The 16,842-nt window shown below is 52.2% G+C and overlaps 1 protein-coding gene across 1 annotated transcript; it reads left to right on the forward strand.

Moving 5' to 3' along the window:
• Positions 1-8,130: 8,130 nt before the first annotated feature.
• On the forward strand, positions 8,131-16,023 carry LOC112867464 (keratin, type II cuticular Hb5). The gene is made up of 9 exons (XM_086713319.1): positions 8,131-8,648; positions 10,883-11,091; positions 11,676-11,736; positions 11,866-11,961; positions 12,677-12,841; positions 13,103-13,228; positions 13,650-13,870; positions 14,589-14,620; positions 15,023-16,023. Exons 1-9 carry the CDS (start codon positions 8,229-8,231, stop codon positions 15,214-15,216), a joined length of 1,524 nt encoding a protein of 507 aa, XP_086569445.1. The 5' UTR covers positions 8,131-8,228; the 3' UTR covers positions 15,217-16,023.
• The last annotated feature ends 819 nt before the right edge of the window (positions 16,024-16,842 follow it).

Below are 16,842 nucleotides of genomic sequence, written 5' to 3' on the forward strand. Positions count from 1 at the left end.
AGTCTGAACCTAAGTAGGCAGATGCCCTACTAAAACAAACAAAACAAAACATAAACTTCCTCAGAGGGTTTTGGCAGGACCAAGAGTCTATACATTTAAATGTATAGATTTAAATGTCCCAGATACAATCTAAAATTGTTTTGATATCAAGGAAGCAGGAAAATGTGACCAAGTTTTAAGGGGTAAAGAAAATCAACAGATGCCAATCCCAAGGTGATACAGATGTTGGAATGATCACACAAAGATTTTAAATTGCTATTATAATGGTGTTTCATTAGATAAAACTAAACACATTTGAAGTGAACTAAAAGGTAGGAAATCTCAGCACAAAATAGAAGCTATAAAAACAGAACCAAATGGAAATGTTAGAACAAAAAAACCACTACATATAAAATTTAAAAACTATTAATGGGCTCTACAACAAAAAGGAGAGGACAAAAGAAAGTCAATAACTTGAAGACAGATCAATAGAAATTATCCAATATGAAAAATAAAGAGAAACAAATATTGAAAAAATATTTTTAAGAAAAATTAAGAAAATTAGAAGAAAATTAGAAGGAAATTAGAAGAAAATTAAGAAAAATGAAAAGGGGCTATTCAGCAAGAAGACATAACAATTCTAAATGCAGATGCACCTAATAACAGAGCTTCAAAACACATAAACCACAAACTGATAGAACTGAAAATCAACATGGGCAAATCCACAATCATACTTGATTTAAACACTTTTTTCTCAGTAATCAACAGAACAAGTAGACAGAAAGTCAATGGGAATACAGAAGACTTGAGCCACACTATCAATGAACCTGACTTAATTGACATTTATAGAACATTCCACCCCAAAACTTAAAAAAAATACACATTCCTCTCAAGTGACAACAGGGAACATCTACCAAAATAGCCCATTTCTGGGCCACAAAACAAATCTTAACAAATTTTAAAAAGCCAACCCCACACAAAACATGTTCTCTAACCATAATGGTATTAAATTATATATCAGTATCAGAAACATCTCGAGGATACCTCCAAATAGTTGAAAATCAAGCAGCACACTTCTAAATAACACAGAGACCAAAAAGAAAGTCACAAGGACAATGAGAAAATATTTCCACTGAATGACAATGGACACAGCATATCAAAATTTTAAGATCCGGCTAACCCAGTGCTTCGAGGGAAATTTACCACATTGCATACTTAAGTTAGAATAGAAGTAGGGTCTCAAATCAATTATTTAAGCTTCTCTTTTAAGAAAGTAGGAAAATAGCAACATAAACATAGAGAAAGCAGAAGAAAGGAGATAAGAAAGATAAAAGCAGAAAACAGACATTGAAAAGCAGAATGACAACGTCATGCAACTGAAAAGCTGGTTCTTTCTGAAGACTGGTAAGATGGGGAAACCCCCAGCCAAACTGAGCAAGGGGCAGGAGAAAGCAGACAAAAATTAGCAATATCGGGAGTGAAAAGAGGGACATCTCTACAGACACTGCAGATATTAAAAGGATAATAAAGGAGTATTACAAACAGCTCTATGCCCATAAATCTGGGAACTTGGAGGAAATGGATTAATTTCTTGAAAAACACAAGTTCCCAAATCTCATTCAAGATGAAATCAATAACCCAAATACAGGGCTGGCTTTATGGGCACGTGTGGTATTGTGATTTATAATAAAAAATAGATATTTGGATTTGCCCCTTCCTGGCATAGGGATCCTGACACCCTTGGAATTTCCCAAGCGAGGAGAGTGATAAAGTTGTCTTTTGTTATGTTAGTAAGGTGACTTTTAGGCTGTACCTAAGGAGAGAGGCTAGTTGCCAGGAGACCAAACCAGTGATTACAGGGTTGAAACTTCTCAGAGTTGGGATGGGGGCTGGAGGTTCAATGGATCAATAGGGGCTGGAGGTTTAATGGATCAATCAGGACGAGGTACTGAAGCCTCCCTAAAAACCCAAAAGGTTCAGAGAGCTTCCGGGTTGGTGAACGCACGGAGATGTGGGGAGAGTGGCGAAGCCCTGTGCCCTAGCATCTCTTCCAACTGGCTGTTCCTGGGCTGCATCCTTTTATAATAAAACAATAATCTAGTAAGGAAAATGCTTCTCTGACTTCTGTGAGCTGCTCTCACAAATAGAAGGGATCCAAAGAGGGGGTTGTGGAAGCTTGAATGTATAGTTTAGCAAGGTTGCAGAATGCAAGGCCCAGATACAAAAACCAACTGCCTTTCTATGTCCAGGCAAAGAGCAGTTGGAAATTAAACATTCTTTACGTATCGTTTGCAATAGCACCCCCAAAGTGAAATGTTTCAGTATACATAAGCCTTTACGAAGTATGGGAAGGATCCATCTGTGTGCTGAAAATCACAAAACAACAATGAAAGAAATCAAAGATGACAAGTAAATGGACAGAGACGCTCTTCATGAACTGGAAGACTCAATATTGTTAAGAGGTCAATTGTCCCCCAAAATTCTCCCCCAAGGATCACATAGGGGTCAAACCCGTGGACTCTGGTGTGGGCAGAGCAGGTGCTCCAGGTACCAGCTGTGTGACCAGTGGTCCTAAATAATAGGCAGGAATTTTTCATGTTTTAACTCACTTCATTCTCTCAATAACATTATGTGGTAGGTACTTGTATTATTCTCTCTTAAGATTCTTTCATGATTATTTGACAGATGACAGAAGCAAGTCCCGGAGAGGCTGAGTGAGTGGTGGACACAAAGGCGCTCTGACTCCAGAGCCCATGCCGGTCACCACATAGTTGTTGTGTCAATCTCAATAAGCCTCTTGCCTCGTCTGTAAAGTGGGAAAATATTCTTTCCTTCAGAGTCGTTGCGGAGGTGACACACAGTGACAAAACTGAGGGGCTCAGCACCCAGCCTGGCACACAGTGGGTGCACAGCAAATGGCTACTGTTTTCATGATGGCGGTGGCGGTGGTTCTGGTTTTATGACTAATGGAGAGTAGCTGTGTTCAGCAGTTCTGCCAATCCGGTACCAAACATGGGCGGATGCTGAAGTGTCAGCAGACTCTTTTTAGCATCTTCTCGCCGGCCTCTCCCGTTCTGCACTCTGGGCTGACTCGCAGGGCCAGTGGTGGGGGTTTGCTGCCCTCTGCTGGCCACCAACCTTCCAGGAGGCGCTGCACGGGATTTTCCAACTACATTGGCCGAATGCTCTTGTGGGCAGTTTAGAATCTTTTAAAACAATTTTATCCTCCAAAATCGTGCTTGCGACACAAATATTACAACAACGCATAGCATTTTTAACAAAGAAACCCACCCTCTCTCTCACCAGCCCAGCATAGCCCTGTTTACACCATTCTGTGTCTCTGTAAGTCTTTGTTCCCTACAGGCGTTCAAGAAACCACCACCTCACACAGGAAAAAGCCTCGGTGGGCTCTGAACCCTGAGGGCTTCAAACTGGGTGTGCTCCTTGGGGCTGAAAGGCCAGTTCTTCCCACAAGGCTTCATTTTCTGCCAACATTAAATATCGAACATATCCAAGGTATCTATTCGCTTACACAGTCAGTCAACAAATATTTACTAAGCACTTGCTATATTCCCAGTGCTGTTCTAAGTGCTTGGGTACCACCAATGAACAAAACAGACAAAGTCTTTGTTCCTGTGCACTTTTGTTTTCTTGTTTGGGGGAGTAAGAAGAAAGACTGACAATAATCAAACAGAATAAATAAGTCAATTACTGAGTGTTAGAAGGTGTTAAGTGCCATGCAGAAGAAAAAGATCAGAACAAGATAGGCCTGACAAAGAATGTCCTGGGGATGGGAGGCCACAGTTGCCATTTTATAAAGAACCATCAGGGAGCCTCTTTGAAGGCAAGAGAAGACCCACAGGTAACAATGGAGCAAGCCTGAGACTGAGGGAAGAACATTCTGGGCAGAAGGAACAGCCAGTGCAAAGGCCCTGAGTTAATAGTGTTGCAGGCGTGTCCGGGGAGCAGCGGAAGGCCAGTGTGGTGGCCAAGAGCGAGATGACGTGAAAAGGGGGACAACAGGGTCAGGCGGTACAGGACCCTGCTGGGCATCCTGAGGACTATGTCTTACTCTGAGCAAAATGGGGAATCACCAAAGCATTTGAACAGAGGAGTGACAGGCTCCAACTTCCTATTTTAAGGGGATCACTCTAGGTGTTGAAAATGGAGTGGAGGGGAGCAGGGCAAGCAGAGAAACCACATGCCAATCTTACCTGTTTTATAAATAAATATATATGTGTATACAGTTACAGAGTTACATACTTATAGCTTTAGATAGCTGTTTTCCTGTTGTGATTTAGGGAAATGGTTCTAGTGCTAAAAAAAAAAAAAAAAAAAGTCAAGAAGGGGGCACCTGGGTGGCTCAGTCGGTTTAAGCATCTGGCTCTTGGTTTGGGCTCAGGTCACGATCTCATGGTTCGTGAATTCCAGCCCCGTGTCAGGCCCTGCGCTGGCAGCTCGGAATCTGCTTAGGATTCTCTCTCTCTCCCTCTCTCTCTCTGCTCTTCCCCCACTTGCACTGTCTCTGTCTCGCTCCAAATAAATAAATAAACTTAAAAAAAATGAGTAAGAGAAAAATTTTCCAAACCATTACTAAGGTCCGATTCTGAAATTAGAGGCCCTGTATTAATTGATGAGCTGACCCAGAGTGGCCACAGGCAACAGCAAAACCACCAGGGAAAGCCACCTGCAGGAAGGTACGTGGATAGGGTTTAGGAAGAAACTACGGGGATTCTTGAAGTTCCTGTAGGGAAGCCTGAGAGAGGGAAGGTGGGCAGGCCTGGGAGCGGCTGTACTGACTGCATGGGCCCTGCAGGGCCGTGTCCTGGATGCACTGGGGACAGCACAGTGGGTCATCCAGCTCCTCCCGGCTGCTCAGACCTCACTCCTCTCACCTAGGGTACTGAGTCATGCCCAAGTTTTATAAAAGCCAAAGAAAGTGTCACGGGGCTAGAAAACCCTTAAAGATCGGTGTCCCAGCACCAGGACATGGTGTCGATTCAAAAGTGTGGAGACCAGCAGAGATGATGGGCGGTGCCCAACTTGAATGGGCTGTGCAGGCAGTGAGCAAGTTGCCTGGGTCTCCAGGGTGGGGTAAAGCATCTCTCTCACTCAATTAGGTCTCGAAGACTTCCTGGAAGAAGTGACCTCTTAAGAGCATTTCACATTGCAAGAGAGATGTGGGTTATGAAGTGCACATTCCCGACACTGGGTGTGGCCTTCAAAAGATATGGGAGCAGGCGGGGACAGGACCAAAGAGGGGGATGAATGACAGCACCCAAGACAAATGGGTGTGGAAGGAGATAATTGGAGTTACCTGGGAAGCCCTGGAAACGGCATTTTACAAGCTGTCTGCTGAGACAGGAGGAGAAGTCACAGCCTCCCTCTGACTAGTTCACAAAGGCTTCCTGGAAGAGGTGGCCAGCCATTTAGGAACATTCCAGGGAAAGGTGTGACCAGAGAGGAGGCTTGGGAACCTATAGGGCTCAGTGGCAGTAAAAGAGAAGGAGGCAGGGGCGCCTGGGTGGCGCAGTCGGTTAAGCGTCCGACTTCAGCCAGGTCACGATCTCGCGGTCCGTGAGTTCGAGCCCCGCGTCGGGCTCTGGGCTGATGGCTCAGAGCCTGGAGCCTGTTTCCGATTCTGTGTCTCCCTCTCTCTCTGCCCCTCCCCCGTTCATGCTCTGTCTCTCTCTGTCCCCAAAATAAATAAACGTTGGAAAAAAAAAAAAAAGAGAAGGAGGCCAGTGAAGGGAGGTCGACCCTCACCCCAGAGTTGGTCCCATAAGCAGAGGTGGTCATGGGTAATGAGTAGAACCAGGCATGGGTCTATGGCTTCTCTGTCCCTTTCTTGGTAGAACCAGACAGCAAAGACCCAGGTCCCATGGGTCTATGTAACACCCCCCCCCCCCCCCCCCGCAACCGGGGCAGCTGTGTCAGACTGGCCTGGTGGCTCCAGTCCAAATCACCATGCAGACAGACTTCTCCAGCAGCCCCGACCAGCCCTGGGCTCGGCTGCCAGCTACAGCAACGCAAACTTCGCCCAGTTCCCATGCACACATCCCTATGCCAGGCTGGAGCCTGGCCTCACTCCTGAAACACTCAAGCCCTTGTTCCCCACGTCTCCTGAGTCCCCCAGCATCCCCTTCCCCATCCTCAGTGCCCAGGCCCAATTTGAGGTGGAGGTTTGGGAGGGGTGTGTGTGTGTGTGTGTGTGTGTGTGTTGGAGGCATGGGGAGCAGCTGACTCAGGAGCCTCCCTCTGGGACAAAGCCTCCACTCCCTCCTGCCCCCCTGCCCCCATGGAGAGGCAGAAATGGATCTAGGTCCATCCTTTTCAACAAGCTGAAGGAGAGTAGAGGCTTACTAGAGTTGAGAAGAGTTTTGTGGGCTTTCCAAGCTGGCTGAGCAGAAAGTCCACCCACCTTCCACCTCCCACACCTGCCCATCCTCCCTCCCCCTGGCCCCCCACCATGTTCAAAGGGCCCAAATCCTTTTTGGCCTACACACCAGATCCAGGTCTACACAACAGGCAGTCAGGAGCTTACTGTCCAAGGTGCCAGAATACATCCCTGGACCCAGGACAGCAGCACCCCCACCAAGGGGTGGGAATCAGCCCCTGAACTCCTCTCTCCGCCCCCAGACTCCACCTCCAATTTTTATACTAGTGAAATCAGGTTAAAGGAAACATTAAAAGCAGCCTTGAAAGGGTAAAGAAGTCATAAATGTGCAGAGGAGGTGAAGACCATGGGTGGGGCAGGAAGTACACCCACTCTCTGCTGGGTGCAGGGGTGTGGTAGGGGCATCTACGGGGGGGGGGGGGGGGGGGGCATCTGTGGAGATGAGAGCAGGCCCAGGACAGACCTTCAGGCACCTGAGGGAGGATGCAGGCAGTGGCAATGATTGGCTCTGGGAGGCTCCCCGGAGGGGTTGTCACCCCTCCGAGGAAATTCCTCTGCCCTTCTTCCCTTCTTCTAGAAGCTCCTAACACCTCGGGTGCCTAGCTGGCCTCCCTGGGGGCAAAGACCACATCCCCCAGCTTTGTGCTCAAGGAACCTTAAAAGAATAGCAATCATTATCCTAATAAGTGGCTCCAGGATAAACAGGAAACAGGGACGTTAGGAGGAGCTAGGCTCCCACAGCCCCTGGGAGCCAGAAATCACGATGTCCTCTGAACAGAAAAAAGCCTCTTTCCTGCCCCCATCTCTAAAGGTTTCTCTAGGGATGACAGTGACAAGATGCGCCCCTCCTCTGGCTGGTAGTCTTGGCAGGAAGAGAGACTCAGAGAACCCGTTTCTTCTTAAAGAGCCAAGAGAAGGTGCCCAAAGCAAGTTCGCAGAAGCCAGGTTATCCCAGGATTGGCTTCTTCCCTCCTTGCCGTCCCTTGGGAGAAAGTGGCTAAAGCAAGTTCGCAGAAGCCAGGTTATTCCAGGACTGACTTCTTCCCTCCTTGCCGTCCCTTGGGAGAAAGTGGCTAAGAGGAAAGGTTCCCCATTATCCGCAAGTGGCCGTTATTGTGGCCACTGAGAGTTGAGTGGTTTGCAAATTGCTGGGTGAGAAGCCAAGGCTCTGAAACAGAGCCTCTGGGCTGGAATCCAGAAGGTTCTAAGAGACCATGTGCTCTAGCCCTCTGTCCTACAGGGAGCATGGTCAAAACGGTCCCACGGATCTGAACCACCTTCCAGGCAATCACGCCTGGGTGGGTTCGACTTGCCCAATCCATCACAGTGATTTACTTGAGAACGTGTCCTGCGTGGAGCCCGGAAGGACAGAGGTAATGCGTTCGCGGGATCTCGCCCCAACTGGGGCCCTAGACCTCCCCCACTTGAGACAGCGGCCACAGCCTCGACCCCAATGCCAGCCACCTCAGACAGTTATGGAGTTCAAATCCGTCTCCAAGTGTGGGTTGGGGCCATCTGAGACTGAGAGAAAATTAATTACTTAATGTACGTAAACGAGCTTTGAAGATGAAAAGTGCAAACACAGTGTCCCTAATAACATCTTCAATACTTTTACGGAGGCCCCGAGTCGCCGCTGAGCTCACCTTTAAGATGAGTCTTTGGGGAGTTGCTGGCAAACTCCCCAAGCCAATAAACAACATAAAATGGCTTTTCACTCCTTTTATGCAGCCAACCCCAGCTCTCCCCACCAATAAAAGGACCAGGGAGGATCAGAGAGGCCAGAGGATCCTAAGCAGCGCACCGAAGACTTCGCTCATTCCCGCGGCACTCAGCCTCTGCTCAGACCCGCACGATGTCCTGCCGCTCCTACCGGATCAGCCCAGGATGTGGGGTCACCAGGACCTTCAGCTCCTGCTCGGCTGTGGCCCCCAAAACTGGCAATCGCTGCTGCATCAGCGCGGCACCCTACCGAGGGGTGTCCTGCTACCGGGGGCTGACGGGCTTCGGCAGCCGCAGCCTCTCCAACCTGGGCTCCTGCGGGCCCCGCATGGCCGTGGGCGGCTTCCGCGCCGGCTCCTGCGGCCGCACCTTCGGCTACCGCTCCGGCGGCGTGTGCGGGCCGAGCCCGCCCTGCATCACCACCGTGTCGGTCAACGAGAGCCTCCTCACGCCCCTCAACCTGGAGATCGACCCCAATGCGCAGTGCGTGAAGCATGAGGAGAAGGAGCAGATCAAGTGTCTCAACAACCGGTTCGCTGCCTTCATCGACAAGGTCAGTGAGGCCTGGGATGATGATCCAGAGAAGGCCCTGGCCTGTCCTCCCCTTGGGAAGGTCCCCGTGTGTTGGGGAGACAGCATGGAGCCAGGTTTGAGACAGAGGGAGAGAATTGCAGGCCAACATAGGCAAAGGATCGGTTTCTGTCTCTTAATTCCAACAAAGTGCAACCGAGGGCCCGGTGTGGTCCAGAAACGGAGTCTATGATCTAAAGTGTGTGTGTGCTTCTGGAGACAAGACAACACAGGAATATCAGAGGTGGCCCCCAAAACTGGATTGGGCACTGGCTGCTGCGAGTGTGGGAGAAAAGGGGGAGAGTTAAAGAGTAAAAGGCATATGGCTCCCCGCCAGGCAGCTCGGGGGAAGTGGGGGCGGGGGCACGGCTCGCAGCCACGCCACCTCCCTATCTTTGCTCTGCCCCTCGGCAGCGTGAGACCTCGGGCTTGTGACTTGTCTGGATAACAGAACCAGCCTCACATGCTTGTCGTGAGCATTGATGGGTTCGTGCCTGAAAAACGCTGGCACGTAGTAGGTGCTCAATGAACATTCGCTGTTAGCATTATTCTCCCAGGACGATAGTGGACGAGGGGGTGTGACACTTAACCAGCCAAGGTTGGCACAGCCGCCTTCACGGATGGAGGGCTGGGAATGTGGAAGAGGGGCACCCAGGCCGGTGGGAGGAACCCCACAGATGCCATGAGGCTGCCTCCCAAGAAAGCCACCCATGCCTCTCCCTTTGTGCTGGCCCCTCTGTCCATGTGGCCTCACTCTGGCAGAATAGATGGGACCCAGCTCTGGGGTTGGAGTCAGGGGATCTTAGTGAGTTTAGTTCATCCTCAGAATGACCCAGTGGGGTAGGTGTTATTATCTCCATTTTGCTTAATGTTTGTTTATTTTGAGAGAGAGAGCATGCTCAGGCAGGGGAGGGACATAGAGAGAGGGAAAGAGAGAGAATCCCAAGCAGGCTCCGCACTGTCAGCACACAGCCCAACGTGGGGCTCGAGCCCACAAACCATGAGATCATGACCTGAGTTGAAACCAAGAGTCGGACGCTTAAGCAACTGAGCCACGCAGACGCCCCTTCATTTTTTTTTTTTTTTAAATATCAAATTGAAGCTGAGACAGTTTAGAGGAGCTGCTTAGGCATACTATGGTGGGGCAGGGGAAGGAGACTCCAGAGATAGCAGACCCCGACTCTCACTTACCTTTGTGGGGCAATGAGCTAGGTATCCAAGTGTCCCCCATCTGTACTAGAAGGGTTATAATATCTGCCCCTCCTGAAGGGTTGTGAGAATGGAATGTAATTGATAGACGGGTAGGTAGAGACCGATAGAGATACATACACAGTTGACTCTTGAACAGCACGGGTCGCAACTGAACAGATCCACTTATAAGAGGATTTTTCTGGTAAATACAGTGCAGTGCTGTAAATGTATTTTCTCTTCCTTGTGATTTTCTTAGTAACGTGTTTTCTCTAGCTTACTTTGTCGGAAGAATACAATATTTAATACAGAAACAAAATACAGGTTACTCGACTATTTCCGTTAGCAGTAAGGCTTCCCATCAAACAGGAGGCTAATAGTAGTTAAGTTTTAGGGGAGTTAGAAGTTATATGCAAATTTTCAACTGTGTGGGGGCGGGGAGGGGAGGCGTCAGTGCCCCTAAGCCCTGCATTGTTCCAGGTCGACTGTAGATATAGACAGGTATGTGCATGTGTGTGTGTGTGTGTGTGTGTGTCTGTGTGTCTTAGCATGGGCCCTAGCACCACACACTAAACTTTCAGTAAGTGTTGCATAATTTAATAAATGAGGAACTGCTCATTATAGTCATGGTTAAATTAGTTGAGCATTTACCATGTGTCAAAAATGTTCTAAGCACTTTGCATGTATTAACTTGTTCAGTCTTTACAACTCTAAGGGAGGCACTATTATCATCTCTGGTTTAGAAATGAGAAAACAAAGCCCCAAAAGGTTAGACGACCTGCCCACTTAAAGTGGCAGACCTAGACTTGAACCAGACCTCTGGCCTCAAGCCCCAGGGCGCTTTCCCCCACACCCACAGTGCCTCCTGGAGGCCGGGAGCAGGTCCCCTTGAGTCACAGAGACTCAACCCCATGCTTGGCCCTTGGCTGGCCCTGGCTATTCAGTGAGGACCAAGGGCAGAAAGATCGCCAGGGCACCAGGCACCTCCTGGGTTCCCCCTGAGTCCCATCCTCACACCCTGGGCGGCAGGTGCGCTTCCTGGAGCAGCAGAACAAGCTTCTGGAGACCAAGTGGCAGTTCTACCAGAACCAGCGCTGCTGTGAGAGCAACATGGAGCCCCTGTTCAATGGCTACATCGAGACGCTGAGGCGGGAGGCCGAGTGCGTGGAGGCCGACAGCGGGAGGCTGGCCTCGGAGCTCAACCACGTGCAGGAGGTGCTGGAGGGCTACAAGAAGAAGTGAGTGAGGCCGGGCTGGGGGAACACAGGGAGAGTAGGAAGCCTCCATCCTCAACCTCGTTGAAGCAGCTTAAGAATCCTGCCTGTCTAGCAGCAGGGGCTGCCTGGAACCTGAGGAAGGGACTGTCTGGGGCGGGGCCTGGGTTTCTTCGATTCTTTGGCCCCACTCTACACCTTGGAGGCCCTGTGGAGCTTAGAGATGCTTTCACGGGGAGTGAGGAGAGGAAACCCAATGGAGTTCTACAGTTGTCTGTGTTCCTACGCGGCCCAGCTGGCGTTATGATGTTCGCTCTGTGTTCTCACTGCCCAGGGCACTGGCTCTCTTTGGCTCTAGGATTCACAGAGGGAACAGAGTATGCATTCCCTGATCTCATCCCAGACACAGCAGGACTGGGATGGATTGAGCCAGGCTGGGACAAGGGTTAGCCCAAGTGAAATAATGCACAAACTAGACCATGGAGAGGACAAGATAACGTTCACAGGGACAATCCCTTTTGAGCCCTGGGAGAGCTTGCCTGGAAGCTGGGATAGTATCCAAGCCCCAACCCCTCAGCTGTGACCCCTCTCTACCCTCCCAAACCCAGGTATGAAGAGGAGGTGGCTCTGAGAGCCACGGCAGAGAACGAGTTCGTGGTTCTGAAGAAGGTGAGGGGGCTGATCATGGGGCAGGGAGGGAGGGGGACCCATCTGGCCAGCCTCCGTCGGGGCACGGTCACCACACTGACCGCAGAGGCCTCCCACACACATACGCCCTCCCTTTCCCTCCACCACCAGGACGTGGACTGCGCCTACCTGCGGAAATCAGACCTGGAGGCCAATGTGGAGGCGTTGGTGGAGGAGTCTAGCTTCCTGAAGCGCCTCTACGATGAGGTAAGGGGGCCCCTACCGACCAGCCAGGGCAGGTAGAGGGGAGGTGGGGGACCTGAGAAAGAGGGGAGACAGTGCACCGTGTGCACATGTTTTCCCAATGTGGGTGATGTGCGCACAAGAGAACATGCACACACATCTGAGAGAGCCATGTTGCACGGCTGTGACAGACACGGGTATGTATGTACCCAGGGAGAGCCTGGCACGCATGTTTCAGGGCCGAGGAGAGTGTGTGCGTGCTTGGGCTTCCCCAGGTCTGTGGAGTTGTTGTTGCAGTGTGTGCCCATGTGCTGGTCTGGGGGCGTGTCAGTCTGTACATGGATATGAAAGTACATATGTGAGGGTGGCGGTGGTCAGGGTGGGTCTCCGGTTAGAGAGGAGGTCTTAATGAATGGACAGATCACTGGTCTCGGCATTCAAACCCCAGCTACCCAGCTGGGTGACTTTGAGTCAGGTCTTTTCCACCTGCTGGGCTTCAGTTTTCCCATTTGTTAAGTGCATGGAGATGTCCCCAGCTCCTCTTTGGGGCCCCTCCCAGCTTTCTTGTTTTATGACGTACCTGTGTGTGAATGAAGGGGGGAAAGGGAAGCACGTGGAGCAGGAGTCATGTAACATGCATGACCAGTGCCCCCTCCAGAGAGTGGACACTGCCCCTAGGGGTGGAGCCCATGGCCCAGACCAAGCACCAGACCCAAACGCATTGACTGTTGGCCCCCAGGAGCTCCAGGTTCTCCATGCCCACATCTCAGACACCTCGGTCATCGTCAAGATGGACAACAGCCGGGACCTGAACATGGACTGCGTTGTGGCCGAGATCAAGGCTCAGTACGACGACATCGCCAGCCGCAGCCGGGCTGAGGCTGAGTCCTGGTACCGCAGCAAGGTGAGGGGCAGAGGACGCCTGCCTTCTGGACGTGACAGTGGGCAGGTTGCCAGATATATATTAAAGAAGGCCTCTGTTGTCTGGGGATTTTGATTTGTAGGGATGGTAAGAGGACAGACATCTCTCAGTTTGGATGGCAGAGCAGGGCTGCCATGTATAGTTGCACAGACTGAGCACTGTACAACCTACCAACCATCTGTGGTGTCTGAATGGGTGGGAACCTCCATTCTGAGCCTCAGGAGCACCTCTGCTTCCCCCCAGTGCGAGGAGATGAAGGCCACGGTGATCCGGCACGGGGAGACCCTGCGCCGCACCAAGGAGGAGATGAACGAGCTGAACCGCATGATCCAGAGGCTGACCGCTGAAATCGAGAATGCCAAGTGTCAGGTATGGTACGAGAGGGGTGCGGGGGGTGGGGTGAGGGGGTGTAGATCACAGTCTGCACAGGCAGACTGCAGCACCAGGCACCTTGCCCCCAGGAGGGCAAAAGCCTGGCCCAAATGAGGCCTCACAGCGTGCCTGTGAGGAAGCAGGGACCCAACCAAATCACACGGCACTTGAAGCAGGAGAAGCCATATCACTGATGTCACCCCCCTCCCCTTGGCCACTCAGCAACCACCACCAGGGAGAGAAGGTGAAAGCTCCCATCTCCTTCCTCATGTCCAAGGTCTCGTTAAATACCTGGTCGTACGTAGTTAGCCTAACTTCTCTCTGGACCCTGCTCTCCTTCCCCCCGCTCCCTCAGTCCAGGTGAGCCGAGCTGCGCCTTCTCTTTCTCATCCTTGCCCTCACATCTCCTTCCTCATAGCGGGCCAAGCTGGAGGCCGCCGTGGCCGAGGCAGAGCAGCAGGGCGAGGCGGCCCTGAGCGACGCCCGCTGCAAGCTGGCCGAGCTGGAGGCCGCCCTGCAGAAGGCCAAGCAGGACATGGCCTGCCTGCTCAAGGAGTACCAGGAGGTGATGAACTCCAAGCTGGGCCTGGACATCGAGATCGCCACCTACAGGCGGCTGCTGGAGGGCGAGGAGCACAGGTAGGGCTAAGGAGGATCTGGCCCATAGGAGGCCCGGGTCCCCTGGGAGGGGGCTTCCCTCAGCCCAAGTGTGAGCTACATCTCTACCCACTGCTAGGACAGCTCAAGCTTTGAGAATAGTCCTAATTTATCAGACACTTACTATGCGTCAGCCTGTGCTAAGTGCCCCTTGTAATCTTCACAATCCAATGAGGTAGGTGTCACTTTTCACATCCAAAGACGAGGCAATAAGGCTCAGCGTGCAGTGACTTCCTCGTGGCCACAGGTAATAAGTGCAAGAGGCAGGACGTGTGGCCAAGTCATGTGCCTCTCAAACCCAGTTTTTCCAGAAGCTTCCTACACGGGGCTCGGGCACCATAAGGACAATGCACTCCGTATGTACTAGCTCTTCACTGGCACAAAGCCCTTCCACACACACTGCTGCATCTGATTGGACTCTCCTTCCTGTGAGCCTGACCAGCACTAAGGGTGCGGGGTGGCTCAGACTGGCGGCAGCCGGCAGAGTTCATCATGGCGCCCACCTCTGCTGGAAATCAGAAGGCCTTGTCTCTGTGCTCAGAGAACGGTTAGAGAGAGAAGGTGATTGCGAAACGTAGACTGTGGGGAGCCCTCCCTGCCTCTCGGGGGGCAGGATCCGGACACAGGAGGGCCTTCTCTGTCCCTGCCTCAAGGACTCCAGCTCCGTGTCCAGAACTCACCGAGTGTTCTTTCCCCACAGGCTGTGTGAAGGTGTGGGCTCCGTGAATGTCTGTAAGTATCTGCTTGAACATCCTCCAAAAAAATGGCTTTGTGAACGGGCAAAGCTGAACCTGGAATGCTTTCCCGACAGGGAGGGGGTTGTCTCTTCCGCGGGCTCCTCACTAGGGAGCTCCTCCGGAGTTAGGGATGGACGCATTGAGCGCCCTCAACTGGTGGCGATGTGAACTGCAGGCCATGGAAATAGGGCCAGGCAGCTTTGCCCCTCTGGATGGGGGTCCTTGCTTCCTCCCTGTCCCAGCCCCCTAGAAGGACTGAGATGCTGAGAGGAGCCGGACCTCAGTCATTAACCAGTAAACTTCTTTCTGGAGGAGGAAGCTCCTGCTATGCGGAAGTCCCTTCGTTGGTGAGGTCAGGGCAGGCCACTCACCCTCTGGGTCCCCTCTGTCCCCACAGGCGTCAGCAGCTCCCGTGGCGGAGTCTCCTGCGGGGGCCTCACATGCAGCACCACCCCGGGGCGCCATATTGCCTCTGGCCCCGTGGCCACCGGAGGCAGCATCACGGTGATGGCGCCCGACTCCTGTGCCCCCTGCCAGCCCCGCTCCGCCAGCTTCAGCTGCGGGAGCAGCCGGTCTGTCCGCTTTGCGTAGAGTCCCCGGCCGCCTGCGTTCTCTTCCCCGGAGCGCGGGATGGTGTGTGAATGGAAATCGTGTGCTTGCTTCCGGAATCTTCCACATGTTCCTACAGAGGGAAAGACCCTCGGCCGCGCTCTGCCACCTGCTCGTTTTAGGGAGTTGTTTCCTGGTTCTCCTCCGGCCTTCAGTTAGAGAGTCATTCCCAGCCCTTCCCATACCTCCAATCTGATTCCAAAATACCCCGGGGCCAAACCACCCGTATTATTCTCTGACCTCTATGGGACACTACCAATCACCCAGGGTGGCTGGACTTCATGGGAGCTTGACCTTCCCCTGAGACAAGGAGTGAGGCTAACATCCAGCCAAGTGTCCCACAACCTGAGAATCTGAGACCAAGTTCTCCCTCCCAGCAGCTACCCCCTCCTGGCAGGGAGGTCTGCGGGAAGCACTTGCCCCAAGGGTTATTTCCCTTTGAGTCTTGCTTGTCTCTCTAACTGACTGCCTTCTTCGGGTTAACCTGTCCCAGCCAAACTCCTCAGGGGACCTCCCGGTTGAGGGGCCCATTACAGAGGGGAAATCTTTTTGACTTGGGACAGGTCTTGCTATTCATTGCACCAGTATACATTTCAAAGAAAACACCAAGGTTGTTCCAGATCTCCCCCTGCCGGTGCAGGAGGGGGGGGTCTGTACAATGCAGAGCCGGTGGGATGGAGAAGGTGAGGCCACTTCCTGAGTCTCCCTCTTGTTACGACTGTCTGTGGGTGCCTTGCCTTCTGGGTTGTCTCAGCCTGTGTTTCAATAAATGCTGCTTCCATGCAAGGATATGTAGTCTTGCGAATGACAGTGACTCCGCCCCACCCCCACCCGTGAGACAGCCCGGTCTCCAGGGGGCCAATCCTTTCCAGCCCCAGAGCAACGTTTCCCTAGCCCTCCAGTGATTTTGCCTCTTCTCCACTTCCACAGCCTGATTCCAGCTCATTCCTCCTCAGTCCAGTCAGGCCTGGACCACAGCTCCAGCTCCCCCCTTGGCCTTTTGCTCTCTGCCCCCACCCACCAGGCCCCCAGCAGCCAGAATCCCACCCCAAATTCATTGTTCTCACCTCCCGCCACCTGGTTCAGACCACTTCCCAGCATGCACTTGTGATCCTTATGCTAAGCGCAGGCTCCCTCTTTCTCCCCTTTCCACACCTGCTGCTCAGCCCTGGGCAACCTGGCCCTTCCCAGTGCTAATCTTCCCAGATGCCAGCTCCATCCCACAGAGACAAGCCCACCCTCTAAGCCACCCCTGACCGTCCTGCCTGGACACAGAGGCCATCCCACACCTCTCCTCCCTTTGCCCAGTGCTCTCTGCTCTCGCCCTTTCTACCCTCCATCCCCCACACACCACCCTCCTACCCCTGCCCCACACCGTCTCCCACTCCGAGGATGTCTGGTTCTGACTTTGTGACTCAGGGCCAGGGAGGTCACTGCGTGTATCTGGAGACTGGATCAAAAGTTCCTTGAGGGCAGGAAGGATCTCCTCCTAGCTCTGACCCCCAACTAAGTACCAGGATGGGGCTCCAGGATATGTCAGGCCAGGGATGGTTGGATGAACTCAGGCAGCTGGTAGAGCAGAAGCCATGTGGACTCACTTCCATGTCG

The sequence above is a fragment of the Puma concolor genome, chromosome B4 (assembly GCF_028749965.1).
Source record: "Puma concolor isolate L17-30 chromosome B4, mPumCon1.1.hap2, whole genome shotgun sequence".
In the NCBI taxonomy this organism is placed as follows: Eukaryota; Metazoa; Chordata; class Mammalia; order Carnivora; family Felidae; genus Puma; species Puma concolor.

What these genes read in the sequence shown, in the direction of transcription:
- LOC112867464 (XM_086713319.1), top strand. Translation starts at nt 8,229, where the DNA reads ATGTCCTGCCGCTCCTACCGGATCAGCCCAGGATGTGGGGTCACCAGG. An exon ending in TGAAGCGCCTCTACGATGAG is followed by an intron (nt 11,962 to 12,676) that starts GTAAGGGGGCCC and finishes GTTGGCCCCCAG; the next exon opens with GAGCTCCAGGTTCTCCATGC. An exon ending in AGTCCTGGTACCGCAGCAAG is followed by an intron (nt 12,842 to 13,102) that starts GTGAGGGGCAGA and finishes GCTTCCCCCCAG; the next exon opens with TGCGAGGAGATGAAGGCCAC.